The 16152-nt window shown below is 32.9% G+C and overlaps 1 protein-coding gene across 1 annotated transcript; it reads left to right on the top strand.

The window, feature by feature from the left end:
* The first annotated feature begins 603 nt into the window (after positions 1 to 603).
* On the top strand, positions 604 to 15503 carry LOC140040978 (uncharacterized). Its single transcript, XM_072087291.1, has 21 exons — positions 604 to 691; positions 1100 to 1239; positions 1842 to 1986; positions 2946 to 3084; positions 3769 to 3843; positions 3993 to 4141; positions 4413 to 4497; positions 4964 to 5275; positions 5690 to 5804; positions 6071 to 6109; positions 6262 to 6425; positions 6872 to 7002; positions 7314 to 7632; positions 7766 to 7942; positions 8390 to 8503; positions 8623 to 8713; positions 10213 to 10349; positions 10673 to 10862; positions 11455 to 11513; positions 12133 to 12255; positions 13790 to 15503. The coding sequence occupies exons 2-21, from the start codon at positions 1128 to 1130 to the stop codon at positions 13847 to 13849; spliced, it is 2736 nt and encodes a 911-aa protein (XP_071943392.1). The 5' UTR covers positions 604 to 691; positions 1100 to 1127; the 3' UTR covers positions 13850 to 15503.
* The last annotated feature ends 649 nt before the right edge of the window (positions 15504 to 16152 follow it).

Below are 16152 nucleotides of genomic sequence, written 5' to 3'. Positions count from 1 at the left end.
GACTTATCTATGGCAGGCCTCAGCTGTCTGAAGTATTCGAAATATAGTATTATTATATAATTTTTAATTATTATATTTTGTACCATTGTAATGAATTAGACGTTTTGTATTATATTACTTGGTTTTAGCATTATATTATAAACATTAATGTATCCTAGAAGCTTGTTTTTAAATTCTGTCCCAATATATCTATTTTATTGTACACATGTTCAGTGTTGTTGTTTCATCATTTGGACTGCCGCGCGTCTAATAGTATCATTAGCAGATATCGTATACGATCGATCTGGATAAGCCATGTATGAACTAATGATAAATGGCACACACTATGCATGTAGGAGGTATAGTCAAGACAATTATCTTTTTAAAAAATTTCCTAAAGTAAAGTAAAGTAGTGTATTATTCAATTAAACCGATTGGCATATTTGTATTGTATGTCACATTTTGCTTCATTATACTTTTGCTTAATTCGGAATCGGAATATATTAATATAGTAGATAATATACACCCCTATGATTTGAATGTATTATTCCAATGTATTTATATTGGTGTTTTTTATCACTATGGTAACTCTGTCCTCTTTCACGAAGTGTGTTAGATTATTTAGTGGAATTTTATTTGAGTACGAACCAAAGTGAACGGCTAGGCCTAGCTAGGTGTGTTTGTTAACTTTAAGTGTGAAAACTAGACGGCTGTAAGTATTTAATTTTACCTTAATTATTATATTTAAGTCATGTTTATTGATTGAGGTAGGCGCGGACTTATTCACTATCCATGATTAGTTAGTTGAGTACGCTCAACCTGCTAAGATGCTAAGCCGCTCAGTCAGTGCAGTTGATAGACCTGGCTAGCCACCGCCAGTACAGCATAGCTGCTGTTGACGAGTAAGCATGCTTGTTTAGATAAACGGAGACACAGGCCGCTAATTAAATTTAATTCGTATGTTATGATTATGACTAAATGTTGAAAATATAAATTGCCTGAAGGAATGTTGTGTGAAAAGACGAAAAAAAAATTATTAACATTTATTAAATAATAATATTTAGCAATGAGGCTCCAGAAAATTATGTAATTTATTGGTTACAATTTTTCTTTTATTTAGGACTTAAATTATATTTGAAAAAAGAAAGATGCCGTCTGCAGGAGGAGTTTCTGTGCCAACAATCGTTCCCCTGCGTATTCCTCATTCAGGACAAAGTGGGAACCAAATTGACACCAACACTTTGATTGAAATAAAATCTGGTAAAAAATTAAATATTTAAAAATAAAGTTTTGTCTACACTATCAAACTTTATGTGACAAAAAAATGTGATGTGCCCATATATGGACATGATGATGTCATCACTACCATATTTGGGCACATCACACTTTTTACTCGGGGTAGGGGGTAGTACTCTCTCATCTTCTCTTCTTCTTCCATCTGGACACTAATTGAGTAAAAGTGTGATTTATAAAGTACTACTCCTCCCTTATTCGTTGTAGTATTGAGCTGGGATTTGGCATGAATATACTACAGGGACACGTCCTCAAAGCTAAATTTCAAACCGGATGCAGCCATATCGCGTCTCGAAGATGGTACCGTATTTGGTAGCGAGGTTATTGATATGTATGTGACATTACATCCGGTCTTATGACTTCATTACAGCTTCTTTTGCTGCTGTACCCTGTGTATCGCACATTCATGCTTTTTTGTCACTTGTTTGATAGTGTAGCTTTAGTGAATCCATGTCTTAATTAGTATTAATATTAAGATAGTGAGACGTCAGATGTATACAGAGGTCACTAGTCGTAAAGTTAATTTAGTTTTAGATTATTTTAAACAATTTTACTGTTGCTTTTTACAGATACATCCGGATCTATTGTATACTTCACCACAAATGGAAATAAACCAGCTCCTTTCAACAAATCTGACAAATCAACAATTCGCTACAAGGGACCATTCCTGCTAAACAAAGGAAAACGAGTCATTAAAAGCATTGCAGTGTCAAGGTTGGCAGGATAGTTTATTTTTTATACCCAATTCTTTTAGGATCTATGCAGCCTCATATCATACTGGTAGCCAATGCTGATTTATATGATTCCTAAAATCATTTGACAATCTGAAAATATTATTTCCTTTAAACGTGAACTTAAAGAATTTATTTCCAGTTAATATTGTTTGTACTATGTATATATATTTTATCTGTCAACGATTTTAACTTCTATATGAATTTTATATAATCATTGTAAATTTATAGGCCTATTATATATATTTTATGTCATTTGAATATTTAATATTTTATGTGTTGTACTGTATGTATGTTTTATCATGGGCCCTGAATGATCAGTTCTATTAGGAACTGGATAGGCTACCCTCAGTAAAGATGGTAATAAAATAAAATAAAATAAAAATATGTCAAAATCAAATAAATGCAACCAACTACCTGAAAAAAAACATGAACAGAGCAAAATGTAAAACAATAAAGCCTTATTACATAAATGTTTAAAAGATGCTACTGTACACATGTAAAGTACACATACAAATATTAAAATGTAAAAATATTTAAAGTTAGAAGGTTAAGATACAATATAAATTTCAGTTAATATTTATAAACAGTGTTCAGCTTCTTACTTAACCCAAAGGCTATCTAACAACAGGACACTGAGCTTGCCTTGCCAAGATAGGAACTCGTAACAATCCTTTGATCTTATGTCTGGCTGCGACATATACCAACAGTGCTGTACTATGTACATATTCTCTGCGGCGAGCGGTGTCTGTTAAGGTGTGTGGAACTGATCGTGTCGCAGCCACAGATAAACCCTTTGATTTCAGGAGCTTAGCATCCTGTTGTTAGATTTCCTTGCTTAACACAAGTTAAGGCAGGATTATATTTATATTTGACTCAATAAGACAGACAGATACGAAAACTACACAGTATTTACAAATGTTATTTAATGTGTATTTACAGCAATGGTCTAAGAGAAAGTGATGTCGTTAGCAAGACATTCATGGTGGAGTATGTATCTCCTGATACGGAGTACAACAACGAGGATGATGATCAGAGTTTTATCATGGACTCAAGGAGAAGTCACAGAAACCAATCAAAGGTGCGTTAATACATCACTTAGCATCTGTTACTTACTTAGTCCGGGACAAACTTATATGACTAGATTACTCCATATCTTCCTATCTGCCATTGTGACAGCCAGTTCATCTCTCTGCATTACTTAGTCTGGGACATACCCAAACTTATATGACTAGATTACTCCATATCTTCCTATCTGCCATTGTGACAGCCAGTTCATCTCTCTGCATTACTTAGTCTGGGACATACCCAAACTTATATGACTAGATTACTCCATATCTTCCTATCTGCCATTGTGACAGCCAGTTCATCTCTCTGCATTACTTAGTCTGGGACATATACCCAAACTTATATGACTAGATTACTCCATATCTTCCTATCTGCCATTGTGACAGCCAGTTCATCTCTCTGCATTACTTAGTCCGGGACATACCCCAACTTATATGACTAGATTACTCCATAACTTCCTATCTGCCATTGTAACAGTTCATCTCTCTGCATACCAGTATCCATCTCTAGTACATCAATGTATGTGAGTGCTGGTCTTCCTTGTTTTGCAAGCCCATGGTTTGGCTGGCACATCAAACATCTGCAAATATGGTAGTGCTATAACCAAATATGGTAGTAATATGACATCATCATGTCCATTTATGGGCACATCACATATTTGATAGTGTAGACAGAGCTTTACTTTTGGTTTTTACAGAGATTGAATGAAAGTATTGACGGTGTTATTGATTTGTCAAGATCTACAAACAAATATCCAGTTGCAAAAACATATGTAAGTATTTATATTGCGTTTGTCTTATATCAAAATTCTATTTTATTATTAATGTCATTTAAATAGTGTTTAAACATATGTTTGTATCAATAATATGTATTGAGAAGATTGTGCAAATTTGTAATAACTAATTTGAATTTTGTTTTTAGCCTATGATGGGTTCGCACAACCCTATGATGGGTACACAAGGCCCCATGATGGGTACACAGGCCCCTATGATGCCATACCAAGCATGGGGAGGTACGAGTCCCGTACCACCTATGCAGACCAGAGGCGCTGGTACAGATTATATGTTCCAGTAAGTATACTTATTTGTGAATTTTTGCTTAAGCTGTCTACACTATCAAACTAGTTTGACAAAAAAAGTGTGATGTGCCGAAATATAGTAGTGATATGCCAAAATATAGTAGTGATATGCCCAAATATGATAGTGATATGACATCATCATGGGCACATCACATTTTTTTGTCACATAAGGTTTGATAGTGTAGACAGAGCTTAAAAATGTGCATTTTCCAACAAACTATTTATTATATTTATTAAATAAACTGTTTATATTTTCTTAATAGTTACCATATGCATGAGCCTCATGTTAGTCCTCGTGCCAGCCAGCAACCTCAGCATCAAATGGTACAGCCTCCAGTCCAAGTCAACGTAAGTGTATTTAACTCATTATGTGGTAAAACCATAACAAACTGCTTTTGACATAGTTACCAACCCGAGAGATTTGAAATGCATGACAGACTACACCATTTTTGTACGGGGTTGGGGGGGAGTTCAGACACAAATTATTTGTTATGGGTGGTGTTTATTAACTTATACTCGCATAACTGTTTTATTTAATTTGAATGCATTTTCCTCTCAAATAGTGATAACAAATGATCATGCATATACTTTATGCTAAATGCGTAACAAATATGTGGTCATGCATGTGTTTGTTAAAAATGCGTCTTTTATTAAAAATCAGTTTGAAATGCAGGACCGTCCCGCACAATGCGAGACGGTTGGTAACTGCTTTTGAAGAAAGTACAGTAGTTAATTGGCCTATTGTAGTCAGTACAGTACATTAAATTACATGACAACAATAATATGAATTGAAATGCTTCTGATATACTTCCAGTCATTGGATGTAAATGGATGGCGCCCTCTTTCACTGCCGCTACCTGCCGTTCTAAATCAGTCGACCGGTACGCAGACTGTAGGTCTGTTCTATCCAACTCAAGAGCAGGTGATGAAACAACAACGTGACAATGTTGATAGAATGGTACAAGATAGTCCAAGTCAGACTAAGATGATGCCTAACTTGATTGACATAAGCCCAGGGAAAGGTTACTGGAAAAAACAGATTGCTCATATATGTGCTCATCTAGAAGCGTACACTCAGAAAAGCTCGGAATTTAGGGCTGAAGTTGGGAAGCCGAGAATGGGAAAGGTTAGAACTTGTCTTGTCATCATAACCACTTGTTCTCGTTAGTAACATGATGATTAATAATGGGTTTAATCAATATTAGAGGTTTCAATACAAATTTGAAAAAAAAATTGTATGCCTCTGTACTCCTCTTGAACAATGTAGCTGTTGAGATATGCAAAGTTGACTATCAAACTAGTTTGATAAAGAAAGTGTGATGTGCCCAAATATGTTAGTGATATGCCCAAATATGGTAGTGATATGACATAATCATGTTCACATATGGGCACATCACATTTTTTGTTACATAAAGTTGATAGACAGAGCTTTAGTAGGCTTAACTTTCTGAAAGTTTCTTAACACTCAACCTCTGTAAGATGTTAGACATAATGTTACCATCAAGTGAACATCCGTTTAATATTTTCGCCTGCATTTCAGATCACATCATTGGAGATTGATGATGATGGCGTTGATGTAACTCTGGTCTTAAGCTTTGAATCCAGAGGAGGTGACAACAATGTAAAAGCCACTCGGGCATCACAAGTTAGAAAAAGTATGGAATTTGGTTTTTTACTTACAGTATTTTATATATTTATTACAAAATACCATTTCTTTTCTTCAGAATATATTTATTTATTTATTTATTCTGTCTTTATACTGAATGACATTTTCAGTGCTAAAGCATTGTTTTTCAAACTGGTTCAGTAGAAAACATTAACAATATAATAAAAATAATTCAATTTACATACTCCTAACCTACAAAAACCTAGTGAAAATATTAAAATCATTACCACATATTGTTTTAATTTTTATTTCTAGGTGCAATACTTGCTAAACAACTGGCTCAACAAGAAGAAGGTAATGTTTGTTTTTTATTCAACAGAACATTTAATAAATACATTATTTTCTATAAGTTAATTTAATTAACGATTGCAAAATATTTTAGAGTGATAGTCTCTCTCAAAATAAAACCTGACTTAAATTTAATAAATTTAATTTGTTTTCTGCAGATTCACCATACAAACAGGTAAAAAGAACCAAGAAAACTGGGAAGAAAAAGTTATTGTCATCACAAAATAATGACAAACTGACCCCAGAAGATCGTAAACTGATTAAAGAGGTCGGACCTAACGGAGATGGTGATGAAGAGGTTGTTCAGGATTTAGTAGACGAAGTAAGTTTCCTGTATTTTTTTCCCCCGCTTAGTATATTTTACCATAGTAGACTCTCTTGATATTTTTCTTAAGCCTTGAAGTTGTCTACACAATCAAACTTTATGAGACAAAACAAATGTGATGTGCCCATATGGACATGATGATGTCATATCATTACCATATGTGAGCCTATCATTACCATATTTGGGCACATCATACTTTTTTTGTCAAACCAATTTGATAGTGTAAACAAAGCTTTAGACTTTGCACATTGATACAAAACATTAGTATGTACACATTATATACCTGTATGACAACGTTAGGGTGTTTAAATTATATTTTAGATGTACTGTATGTGCTTAAGATTTGAGCATGTGCTTATATTTGATATTACGATGTGTTCTTGAATATATAGATTGAAACATCAATTTTACTTAAATTGAATTGATTAATTTTGTGTTTTTAGGGAGCAGACCCTAATTGTGAAAACAAAGATGGCACCTCTGCCTTAATCCTAGCCACAATGAACAACCATATAGATGCTGTTGCTATCCTGGTTGATGTCGAAGCAGAGGTCAACACCAAGGCACCTGCCAGGTAAAGCCACATAAACAATTTCAACAAAGTGTTTATAGCTTAAAGCTCTGTCTACACTATCAAACTAGTTTGACAAAAGTGTGATGTGCCCATGGTAATGATATGCTTAAATATGGTAGTGATATAACATCATCATGTCCATACAGTATATGGCATCACATGTTTGTGTCACATAATGTTTGATAGTGTAGACAGAAATTTAGATTCAAGTGAACTATACCCTGAAAACTGTCTTTGTCTAGGTATATGTTCTTTGAATGGTTTGGCTTGTTTTTATAGATGTTTTAACTGTACATTTTTTTTATATACAGGAAGGGTAACACTGCTCTGCATGAAGCTGTTCTTCTTGGACCAGATGGACAAGAGCTTGTTGAAATGTTATTGGAGAATGATGCCAACCCTAAGGTCAAGAATGCTAAGGGTGACACGCCCTATGACCTAGCTGTCAAAAGTGGTTATGAGAGTACAGTATCATTGTTTGCTTCATCCATGGGTCAGGAGATGCTGGACAAAATGACCAGTAAAGGTAAAGGAAAGAAAGATAATAAAGATAAAAGTAAAAACAAGAAGGAGAAGGAAAATGGAAGACTAAAAGAAGGTCAGAGGTCATGCAAAGAGAAGTTGCCAAAGGTACACTATCTATTAATTTGTTGCTAATAATTATGATTACAGTACGAGAGTAAAATATAAAATTGTTTATTCTGTTTAAGGTAAATATTTAACCAAAACTATTATTAAATAGAACATCAATTCTTTTTTGTAGGATAAAGGAATAGTAACTCCGGTAAAGAACTTTGACCCCCAGGGTGATGCTGAAAAGCTGCGTAAGGCCATGAAAGGGTTTGGTACTGATGAAAAGACAATCATTGATATTATAAGTCAAAGGTCAAATGATCAACGTCAGAAGATTGCTAAACAATTCAAACAAATGTTTGGCAAGGTCAGTTACTTTGATAGAATAATTTTACCTTGACCTTTAGACTATATACCTGTTAAGGTTTGTGAGTCCGTCTTTGAACATCTTGGTTATATGGCTCAAACTTTAGGTTGTGGGTTTTCCAGTGTGTTTCAAGATGGGTTTTAAAATTATTGATAATATCGTATATCCTCGGGTATAATCCCACCTACTTTATGTCTGATTTCACAGGCCTCTCCAGCCAGTAAAGATAAGTTTTTACAAGAAATGCTTACCAATCATTTTGTTCCTGAACCAGGGCTTCTCTGGGTATAGTCCCACCCCCTAAAGTCAGCCTAATATTGTATTCTAGAGGGTGAGATAATACCAGAAGATATACGGTAGTATTAATAAATCAACGTATTGTTCAAATGGAAAAGATGTAGACCTAAGCCCTGTAAAATCTGATTTTGTCCGATATTTAATTTATAGGATTTGATGAAGGAATTTAAGAGTGAGGTTAGCGGTAAGTTGCTCACAATGTTGACGGGTTTGATGATGACTCCTGAAAAGTATGATGCGCATGAACTCAACAAAGCCATCAAAGTAAGTAACACATTTTATAACATGGTTACTCAATGGATGTTCTACAGTAACTCAATAAGAGTTTCTATAGTCACTCAATAGAGTTTTGATTTTATGATTATTTTTTGTTCTCTTTCCAGGGACTTGGTACAGATGAAGATGTACTGATTGAGATTCTCTGTACTCGAACAAACAGCTCAATAGAGGCAATCAAAGAAGCTTATGAGGAAGGTGTGTGTAAACAGTATATCTTTCACTATGAATATATGCAATAGACCCACTGCAATTTGTACAAATAAATCAAACCAAATCATCACTCCAACATATTAAATGTGGAGTACCGCAAGGGTCCATCCTTGGACCCTTGTTATTTCTTATCTATGTTAACGATATTATTAGAGTAAGTGATAAAATAAACGTGATTTCCTTTGCGGATGATACCACTGTTTTCATGAGTGATAATAATATAAACAATCTTATAGACACATTGAATATTGAACTTTCAAAAATTAATAAATGGTTTATGACAAACAAACTTATTTTAAATATCGATAAGACTAACTACATTATTTTTAGACCTCGGCAAAAAAAGATCCCTGAAATTACTTCCCAAATCCAAATTAACAAATCAATATTACAAAGAGAACACACAGTTATGTTTCTCGGAATACATATAAATGAACATTTATGTTGGAAACCCCATATAAACTGCATCTCAAATAAAATCGCTAAATCCATTGGTATCATCTACAAGGTAAAACACGTCTTTCCTAAACATATTCTTTTAAATCTGTACAATGCGTTTAGCTTACCACACCTCTATTACTGCAATATAATATGGGGAAATGAATATCAAACAAACTTAGAAAAAATACATAAATTACAAAAACGTATAGCTAGAATGATTACAAACTCACCGATGAGAACAGCCTCCAAACCACTATTACAAAGTTTAAAAATGTTAAATATATACGATATAAATAAAATTCAAATTGCATGCTTTATGTTCAAATATCATCTCCAGGAACTTCCCATCCCTATAAACAACTTGATTGATTTAAACCCTAAAACTGATCGCTTAAAGACATTAAGAAACGCAAATAAGATATATATTCCACACAGTAGACTAGAAATTAATAAAAGATCAATTTTTATTGAAGGACCAACATACTGGAATAAACTCCAGTCTACCCTAGAACAAAATCACATGACCTCACTCCCTATGCTAAAGTACAATATTAAAAAGATGATATTTGAAACATATTGCTAGCTACTATTGCTACTGCAAAATTGGGGTTGTAAACATTTAGCTTAATATCACTTTGTTGTGTTTGTGTTTTTTTTTTCTTTTTCTGTCTCAAAATGTCATTTTTTGTTAATGTAATGCGTCCGTATAATATGTTTTATGTTTATGCTTAGGACTACAAAGACAAGCCACTTTGGCTTCTGTGTATCTTAACCCATAAACTTTGTAAAATATTGAATATTGAATAAATGTTGTTGTATACTGTAATACATTATGTACTACAGTATTTAAGTGCATACAGTAATTTATGCCATGCATGCATCAATTCAATCTTGTTTATAAAGCCCTGTCTATACTATCAAACTTGATGTGACTTTATGGACATGATGATGTCATACCCTAGCATATTTGGGCACATGACACTTTTTTTTCAAACTAGTTTGATAGTGTAGACAGACCTTAAGTCATATTTTGATTATTATAGAATATGACAAAGATTTGGAAGAGGATGTTGAAGATGATACATCAGGCAACTTTGGACGTATTTTGATGTCAGTCTTGCAAGGAAGTCGTCCTGAAGGTGATGTCGTTGACCCCGACAAAGCCAAGAATGATGCCAACGTAAGATTTATAATTCTTTTTATTTTGCGATTTTAAGTGAAAAAGCTCATGGCTGCAAACATTAAATTAAAATTGAACTCTTGATTTGGAGAAGTTGAGTTTGTGTGGTTTTAGAAAACAATGCGACTCATAGAGGATTTGAACCCAGGAAATTGGGATTGGAAACAAGACCACTTTTTCACAGAAGCCTTTGACAACCCAAAGATTGTTCCCTTTTCTTGTGAAAACCGGACCACTTTATTTCTTGTGGCTACTGGAGAGGAAAGCACCACTAAGCTTCTCAAATTGATGAACAAAATTCTCACTCACTGTCTTTTGTTTAGGATTTATTCAAAGCTGGTGAAGATAAGTGGGGAACTGATGAATCTCGCTTCAACGTTATACTGGCATCTCGCAGTTACGCTCAACTACGTGCTACATTTGAGGAATATTCTAAGATCTCCAAGAACGATATTGAAGTCGCTATTAAGAAAGAGATGTCTGGAGATCTTAAAAACAGTATGCTTACTATTGGTAAGTACAATTAAATGTGGCTCTGCTTCCGTATGTCTCTTGCAATACCACTTGCAATAAAGCTTGTAAAGTGATAAAAAGCTTTCATCAAACCAGTTATTTTGAAAACTAAGACTTAAAAATCAAAGTTAAGATAATTTTTTGTCTAATGTTTGAAAAATTTGACCCCAGCTCTCACAATAAAACTAGTTTGACAAAAAAAGTGTGATGTGCCTAAATATGGTAGTGATATACCAAAATAGGGTAGTGGTATGACATCATTATGTCCATATATGGGCACATCACATTTTTTTGTCACATAAAGTTTGATTGTGTAGACAGAGCTTAAGAATGTTTGATAAATGTGACCCTAGTCTAAGGCTCATTACCATAAAGAATTAATTTAACAATGTCATTTATGAATTAATAGACGCTTACTATATGATGGTTCCGAAACGTCGATCTTCTTGTTTTTTGTCATTAAATTTTATTGTAATGTCATTTATTTATATACTTTTTCAAGGGTTTCCATTTCATGTTTATTCCAATGCCTTTTATTTCCCAGAATATAAAACAAAATAAATTGATGGTTTGTGTTCTTTTGTATTTTCAGTGAGATGTGTCCGCAACAAACACAAATACTTCAGCGACAAACTGCACAAGACGATGAAGGTTTTTATACTGTTCATTTTTTGTAGGCTAGTGGAATAACACAGAGGCCTAAGACCTCTGGTTCAGGAACCTTAAGTGGCCCTGCAACGCTGGAGGCCTTAGAGGTTTTCAGTATTTTTTAAACATATTTTAAGCTCTGTGGCCCCTGGGTTTAGCCAGTGAGCTCTAATAGCTGTTACGCCACTGGCTAGGAACTATGTGTAAATTGAAATACCCGATTGATTTTGTGGGGATTTTTTCAGCTATTTAAATTAAGCGCATCAAACTAGTTAGTTGTAAAACAAAACTTATAGTGTATAGTGTTCAGAATAATCTAAAGCAAACTAGTTTGACAAAAAAAGTGTGATGTGCCCAAATATGGTAGTGGTATGGCCAATTATGGTAGTGATATGACATCATCATGTCCATATATGGGCACATCACATTTTTTTGTCACATAACAGACAGAACAGAGCTTAAGAGTAAAATCTTTGTTGTTTATTAGAAAGTTAGATCATTTTGTTCAATATAATTTGATATGTTTAAATGCTGATATGTTTAAATGCTGATATGTTTAAATGATATGTTTAAATTATAATTTTGTTATATTTTTGTTATTAATATAATTTGATATGTTTAGGGAGCCGGCACAGATGATGATAAATTGATGAGGATTGTGATATCACGTTCTGAGGTTGATATGGTGAACATTAAGGGTGAATATCAAAAGGCTTATTCGGAATCTCTTGGGAAAACAATTGCTGTAAGTATAGCTGACATTTCTACTTATACAATTATTAGCAATTTAAATGTATTTCAAAACCTTCTGTACAATTCCGATTAATTTGATAGGTGTCATAACCCCTGGATGCCAGTATCTCCCTATATTCACCAATCTACACCCCTCTTCAATCACATCCTACACTTAGGTGATCTTGAAAAAATAAATCCTTCTCAGTACAGACATCTAAAGTGGAGAAAAGTGGGCATTTTTGGCCCCTAATTTTGATCCTAGATGTCGGATGATGTTCAAATATAGTTTAGAACTTTCCCAGTACAATTGCAATCATTTTGATAACCTATATGTGTGGTTACGTGGCAGTAACAAAAATATGTATAATAAACAAACAAATAAATGAACAATATCTCTCACTTATAATATAGATGATTATCATAGGGTGGATCCAGGAATTTTTAAATGGGGGTATGTTAATATATAACATTATTAGTAAAAAACAGATATCAAAAAGTGGTTTTAATGTCATCATAGTTGTTAAAAGGGGGAGAATGTCACCCAGGCGTTACTTCTGTTTAAGTTCTCTTATCATAAACTGTGATTTGTTTGCCTGAATATGAGGGTCATTGTAGTTAGTCAATCTATATCGACATGGATTATTTTGCATGAGTAGTGTAGGTGGGCTAATGTGTTCTTTGTACTGATGGTCTCAATATGGCATATATTATTTCGTTGCTATACAATTGTTTTATGATGATAATAATGACATACGATAACGATAAATGAGAGGGAATTGTAGGAAATATTATGCTAGGGAAAAATATATACATGCGAAGCAAAAATGTGTAATTATATATATATATCTATATATATATGTGTTTGTTGCTTTGTGCATTATTTTTGCTATTAATAGCAGTATATATTATATTTTACTAAAATATGATAAAATAATTAAGTAGAAAGGTTCGTTCTTAACTGTTGTCATTGCAATAAACAGATATATAATCTTAAACCCTATATATTTAAAGCTAGGTTCCAACTTGAACGCAGCGCAACAACATAAGTAACCAAGCAGCTTTATGTGTCAAATTCTATAGAAACATGTAAATTTGACATTTGACCTCCAAACAAATTACCTGTGAGTTATTATTAATTGACCTGAAAACAAAAAGTTTATGAAAACAGAGGAGCTGCTCAGTGATATTGATATTACTAGTGAAATAAATAATAATTTATAAAAGGAGAAAATCAGTAATTGATCCTAAGCAAGCTTGAATCTAACCATCTGGCATTTCAAAAATGACAGCCTATGTTCAAATTGAAAACAGGTCATAAAGACATATCTAATTTATAAGTACCTGATGATGAATTTTTGTAAAACTTTGCTTGACTGTATTACAGTCAACTTTCCCAATACCGGACTCTGAAAACCGGAAACTCTCCAGATTTTTCTGGAAACCAGACATATTTGTTCAGCCCAAAGGTGTCCGGTACTGGGAGAGTTGACTGTATTTATATTTTTAGATATAGTTAAAAAGTTACAGTTGGATTTTTTTTGCAGGGTGATACGTCTGGTGACTATAAAAAACTTCTCTTGAATCTGGTTGGCGGTGAAAACTAAAGATGCCATATTGACAAGATAGATGACTATTAATTTACCTTGAAATAATGAAATAACAAGGTTGTGTTTCAAAGACAATTTATTTTAAACAAATTTTATTCAGATCTTGTTATTAGTCTGGTAGAGGCAATCAGAACTAGATTTGATAAACTCTAACAAAAGTTACTATAATAGACTATTTTAAAAGTACTATATTTTTATTTATGATAGTATAAACAATTATTTTCTATAATATCTATAGGATATAATGTCAATTAAATTTATTTTCACATATTTTTAATATATTTTTTAAAATTTTAATACAATATTAAAATTGTGGGCATTTTATGAACAACTTATAAAAATATAAATGAGAATTTGTAATTTTAATGTAAGTACTTAAAAATGATATACTTAATTAACAGAGACAAAAGAAAACAAAGATATTTAACTCATGAATGATATTTTCTGCTGCATTGTGGGTATGCCATAGAAATTGATGTCATTTCAGAGGCAAATATAAAAATGCTTTAGTGTTTAGTTTCAATGTTGTAATATGGTATAGACACAAGATATATTCTTAAGTATAGATTGTATTGGTAAGTAATGAAAGAAAATTAGATGTAAACTATATATTTCAGGCAAAACTTAATGTTAGTGTGTGTGATTCTTATAGTGCAATATTAGTTTTCAAGGGTAAATTTGCATTTATAGACACTTTTCTTTTCAATATAACTAACAGGCAATTATCGTATTTATAATTAATGTACATTACTGAATTATTAAATATATGTAGTAAGGTCGGTTGTTTAGACATATTTAATTTATGTATACTCTTGTACGATTTCAACAATGTAATTTTGGAATTTTTTAACCCGGTTAGATCAAGACACAACTTTGCGCTGATTGCTAGCTGCATTATGGAAGTATGTTTCCATACGTGTTTGATCCAAAAAAATGACTGGGGTAATAATGTTCAGCGCTTAGAGGTTTCATTACATTAGGCGCTATATAAATCCAGGATATTATTATTATTATTAAATAGATTAAATATTAGATTGTTGTAAGTAAGGGGGTTTGACGAGTTGTTTGAGAGGTCGGCCATGATAATACAAGGCAGGACCAAAAGGCTGATGGAAAGCATTTATTTATTGTTTATTGAAGATAAAACTGGTAAAAAAAACAAGACAAGGTACTATATTATAAAGAAAATGTCCTTCATCATTTATACAACAATAATACTATACTATATCTCAAATTGTTCGATATCATCATCTGAGCAAGACAATCTAACAACAGGACACAGAGCTCGTCTTTCCAACATAAGAACTTGTAACAGCCCTTTGATTTTATGTCTGGCTGCAACACTTTAAACACCAACAGTGCTGTACTATGCACATTATATTCGAGTCTGTTAAGGTGTGTGGAATTTACTGTGTCACAGCCACAGATAAACTCTTTGATCTCCGGAATTCAACATCCAGTGGTTAGATTGCCTTGAACTGAGAAAGTTTTCTGAACCCAAAATAACATATCCGAAAACCTGAAAAACCAAGATTACAGTACTGCATATAGATTTAAATATGTAAATAAATATAATTAGTAATAAATAATATGATAAATATTGTTGAAAATGTATTATTTTTCGTAATACTTATTAAAGTAATAGCAAGCATCTGGAAGGTTTATTGTTTATTTACAGTGTGTGTATATTTTGCCATGTGAAATTTATAATTATTAATGTTTAAATTGACTTTGGATTAAATGAATGGATTGCAACGTCTATTAAGCCGTGCCCTAGTATTATACAGCTTACCTTGTCATTGGATTCAGGCTTATCAATGTACAATCCAATGGCTTTATCTTGGACATGTATCATATTTTATTTAACGCAATCATTCACTGTAATATAAATAAATGATGTCTTTTCGGTTTCTTGACCGGTTTCTTGACCAGTCCGGTGACTCGCTGTCTTAAATTTTACATTATTATTTATTTACGGACAAAATTTAACATTATATTATTCTTTACGTGAATAGGCCTACATTTTGTATATCTTTTTTTATATAATAGGTGATTTCTTCAGTACACGTCTGTTCTTCAAGACCTGTAGGCCTAATTTCCATCGTGCACATCAGACAATACCCTCTTCGTATAGTTTAAAGCTCTGTCTACACTATCAAACTTTTTGTGACAAAAAACATCTGATGTGCCCATATATGGACATGTCATATCATTACCATATCTGGGCATATCACTACCATATTTGGGCACATCACACTTTTTTTTTGTCAAACTAGTTTGATAGTGAAGACAGAGCTTAC

This window comes from Antedon mediterranea, chromosome 2, assembly GCF_964355755.1.
Source record: "Antedon mediterranea chromosome 2, ecAntMedi1.1, whole genome shotgun sequence".
NCBI lineage: Eukaryota > Metazoa > Echinodermata > Crinoidea > Comatulida > Antedonidae > Antedon > Antedon mediterranea.
Note: the sequence above shows the minus strand (reverse complement) of the source record. Positions and strands in the feature narration are given on the sequence as shown.

Bases quoted from the DNA above. Each gene is read 5' to 3' on its own strand.
- LOC140040978 (XM_072087291.1), top strand. From the start codon at position 1,128: ATGCCGTCTGCAGGAGGAGTTTCTGTGCCAACAATCGTTCCCCTGCGT. The intron at 5,276-5,689 runs GTTAGAACTTGT...CCTGCATTTCAG, and splicing joins GGAAGCCGAGAATGGGAAAG to ATCACATCATTGGAGATTGA. The intron at 10,863-11,454 runs GTAAGTACAATT...TTGTATTTTCAG, and splicing joins AAACAGTATGCTTACTATTG to TGAGATGTGTCCGCAACAAA.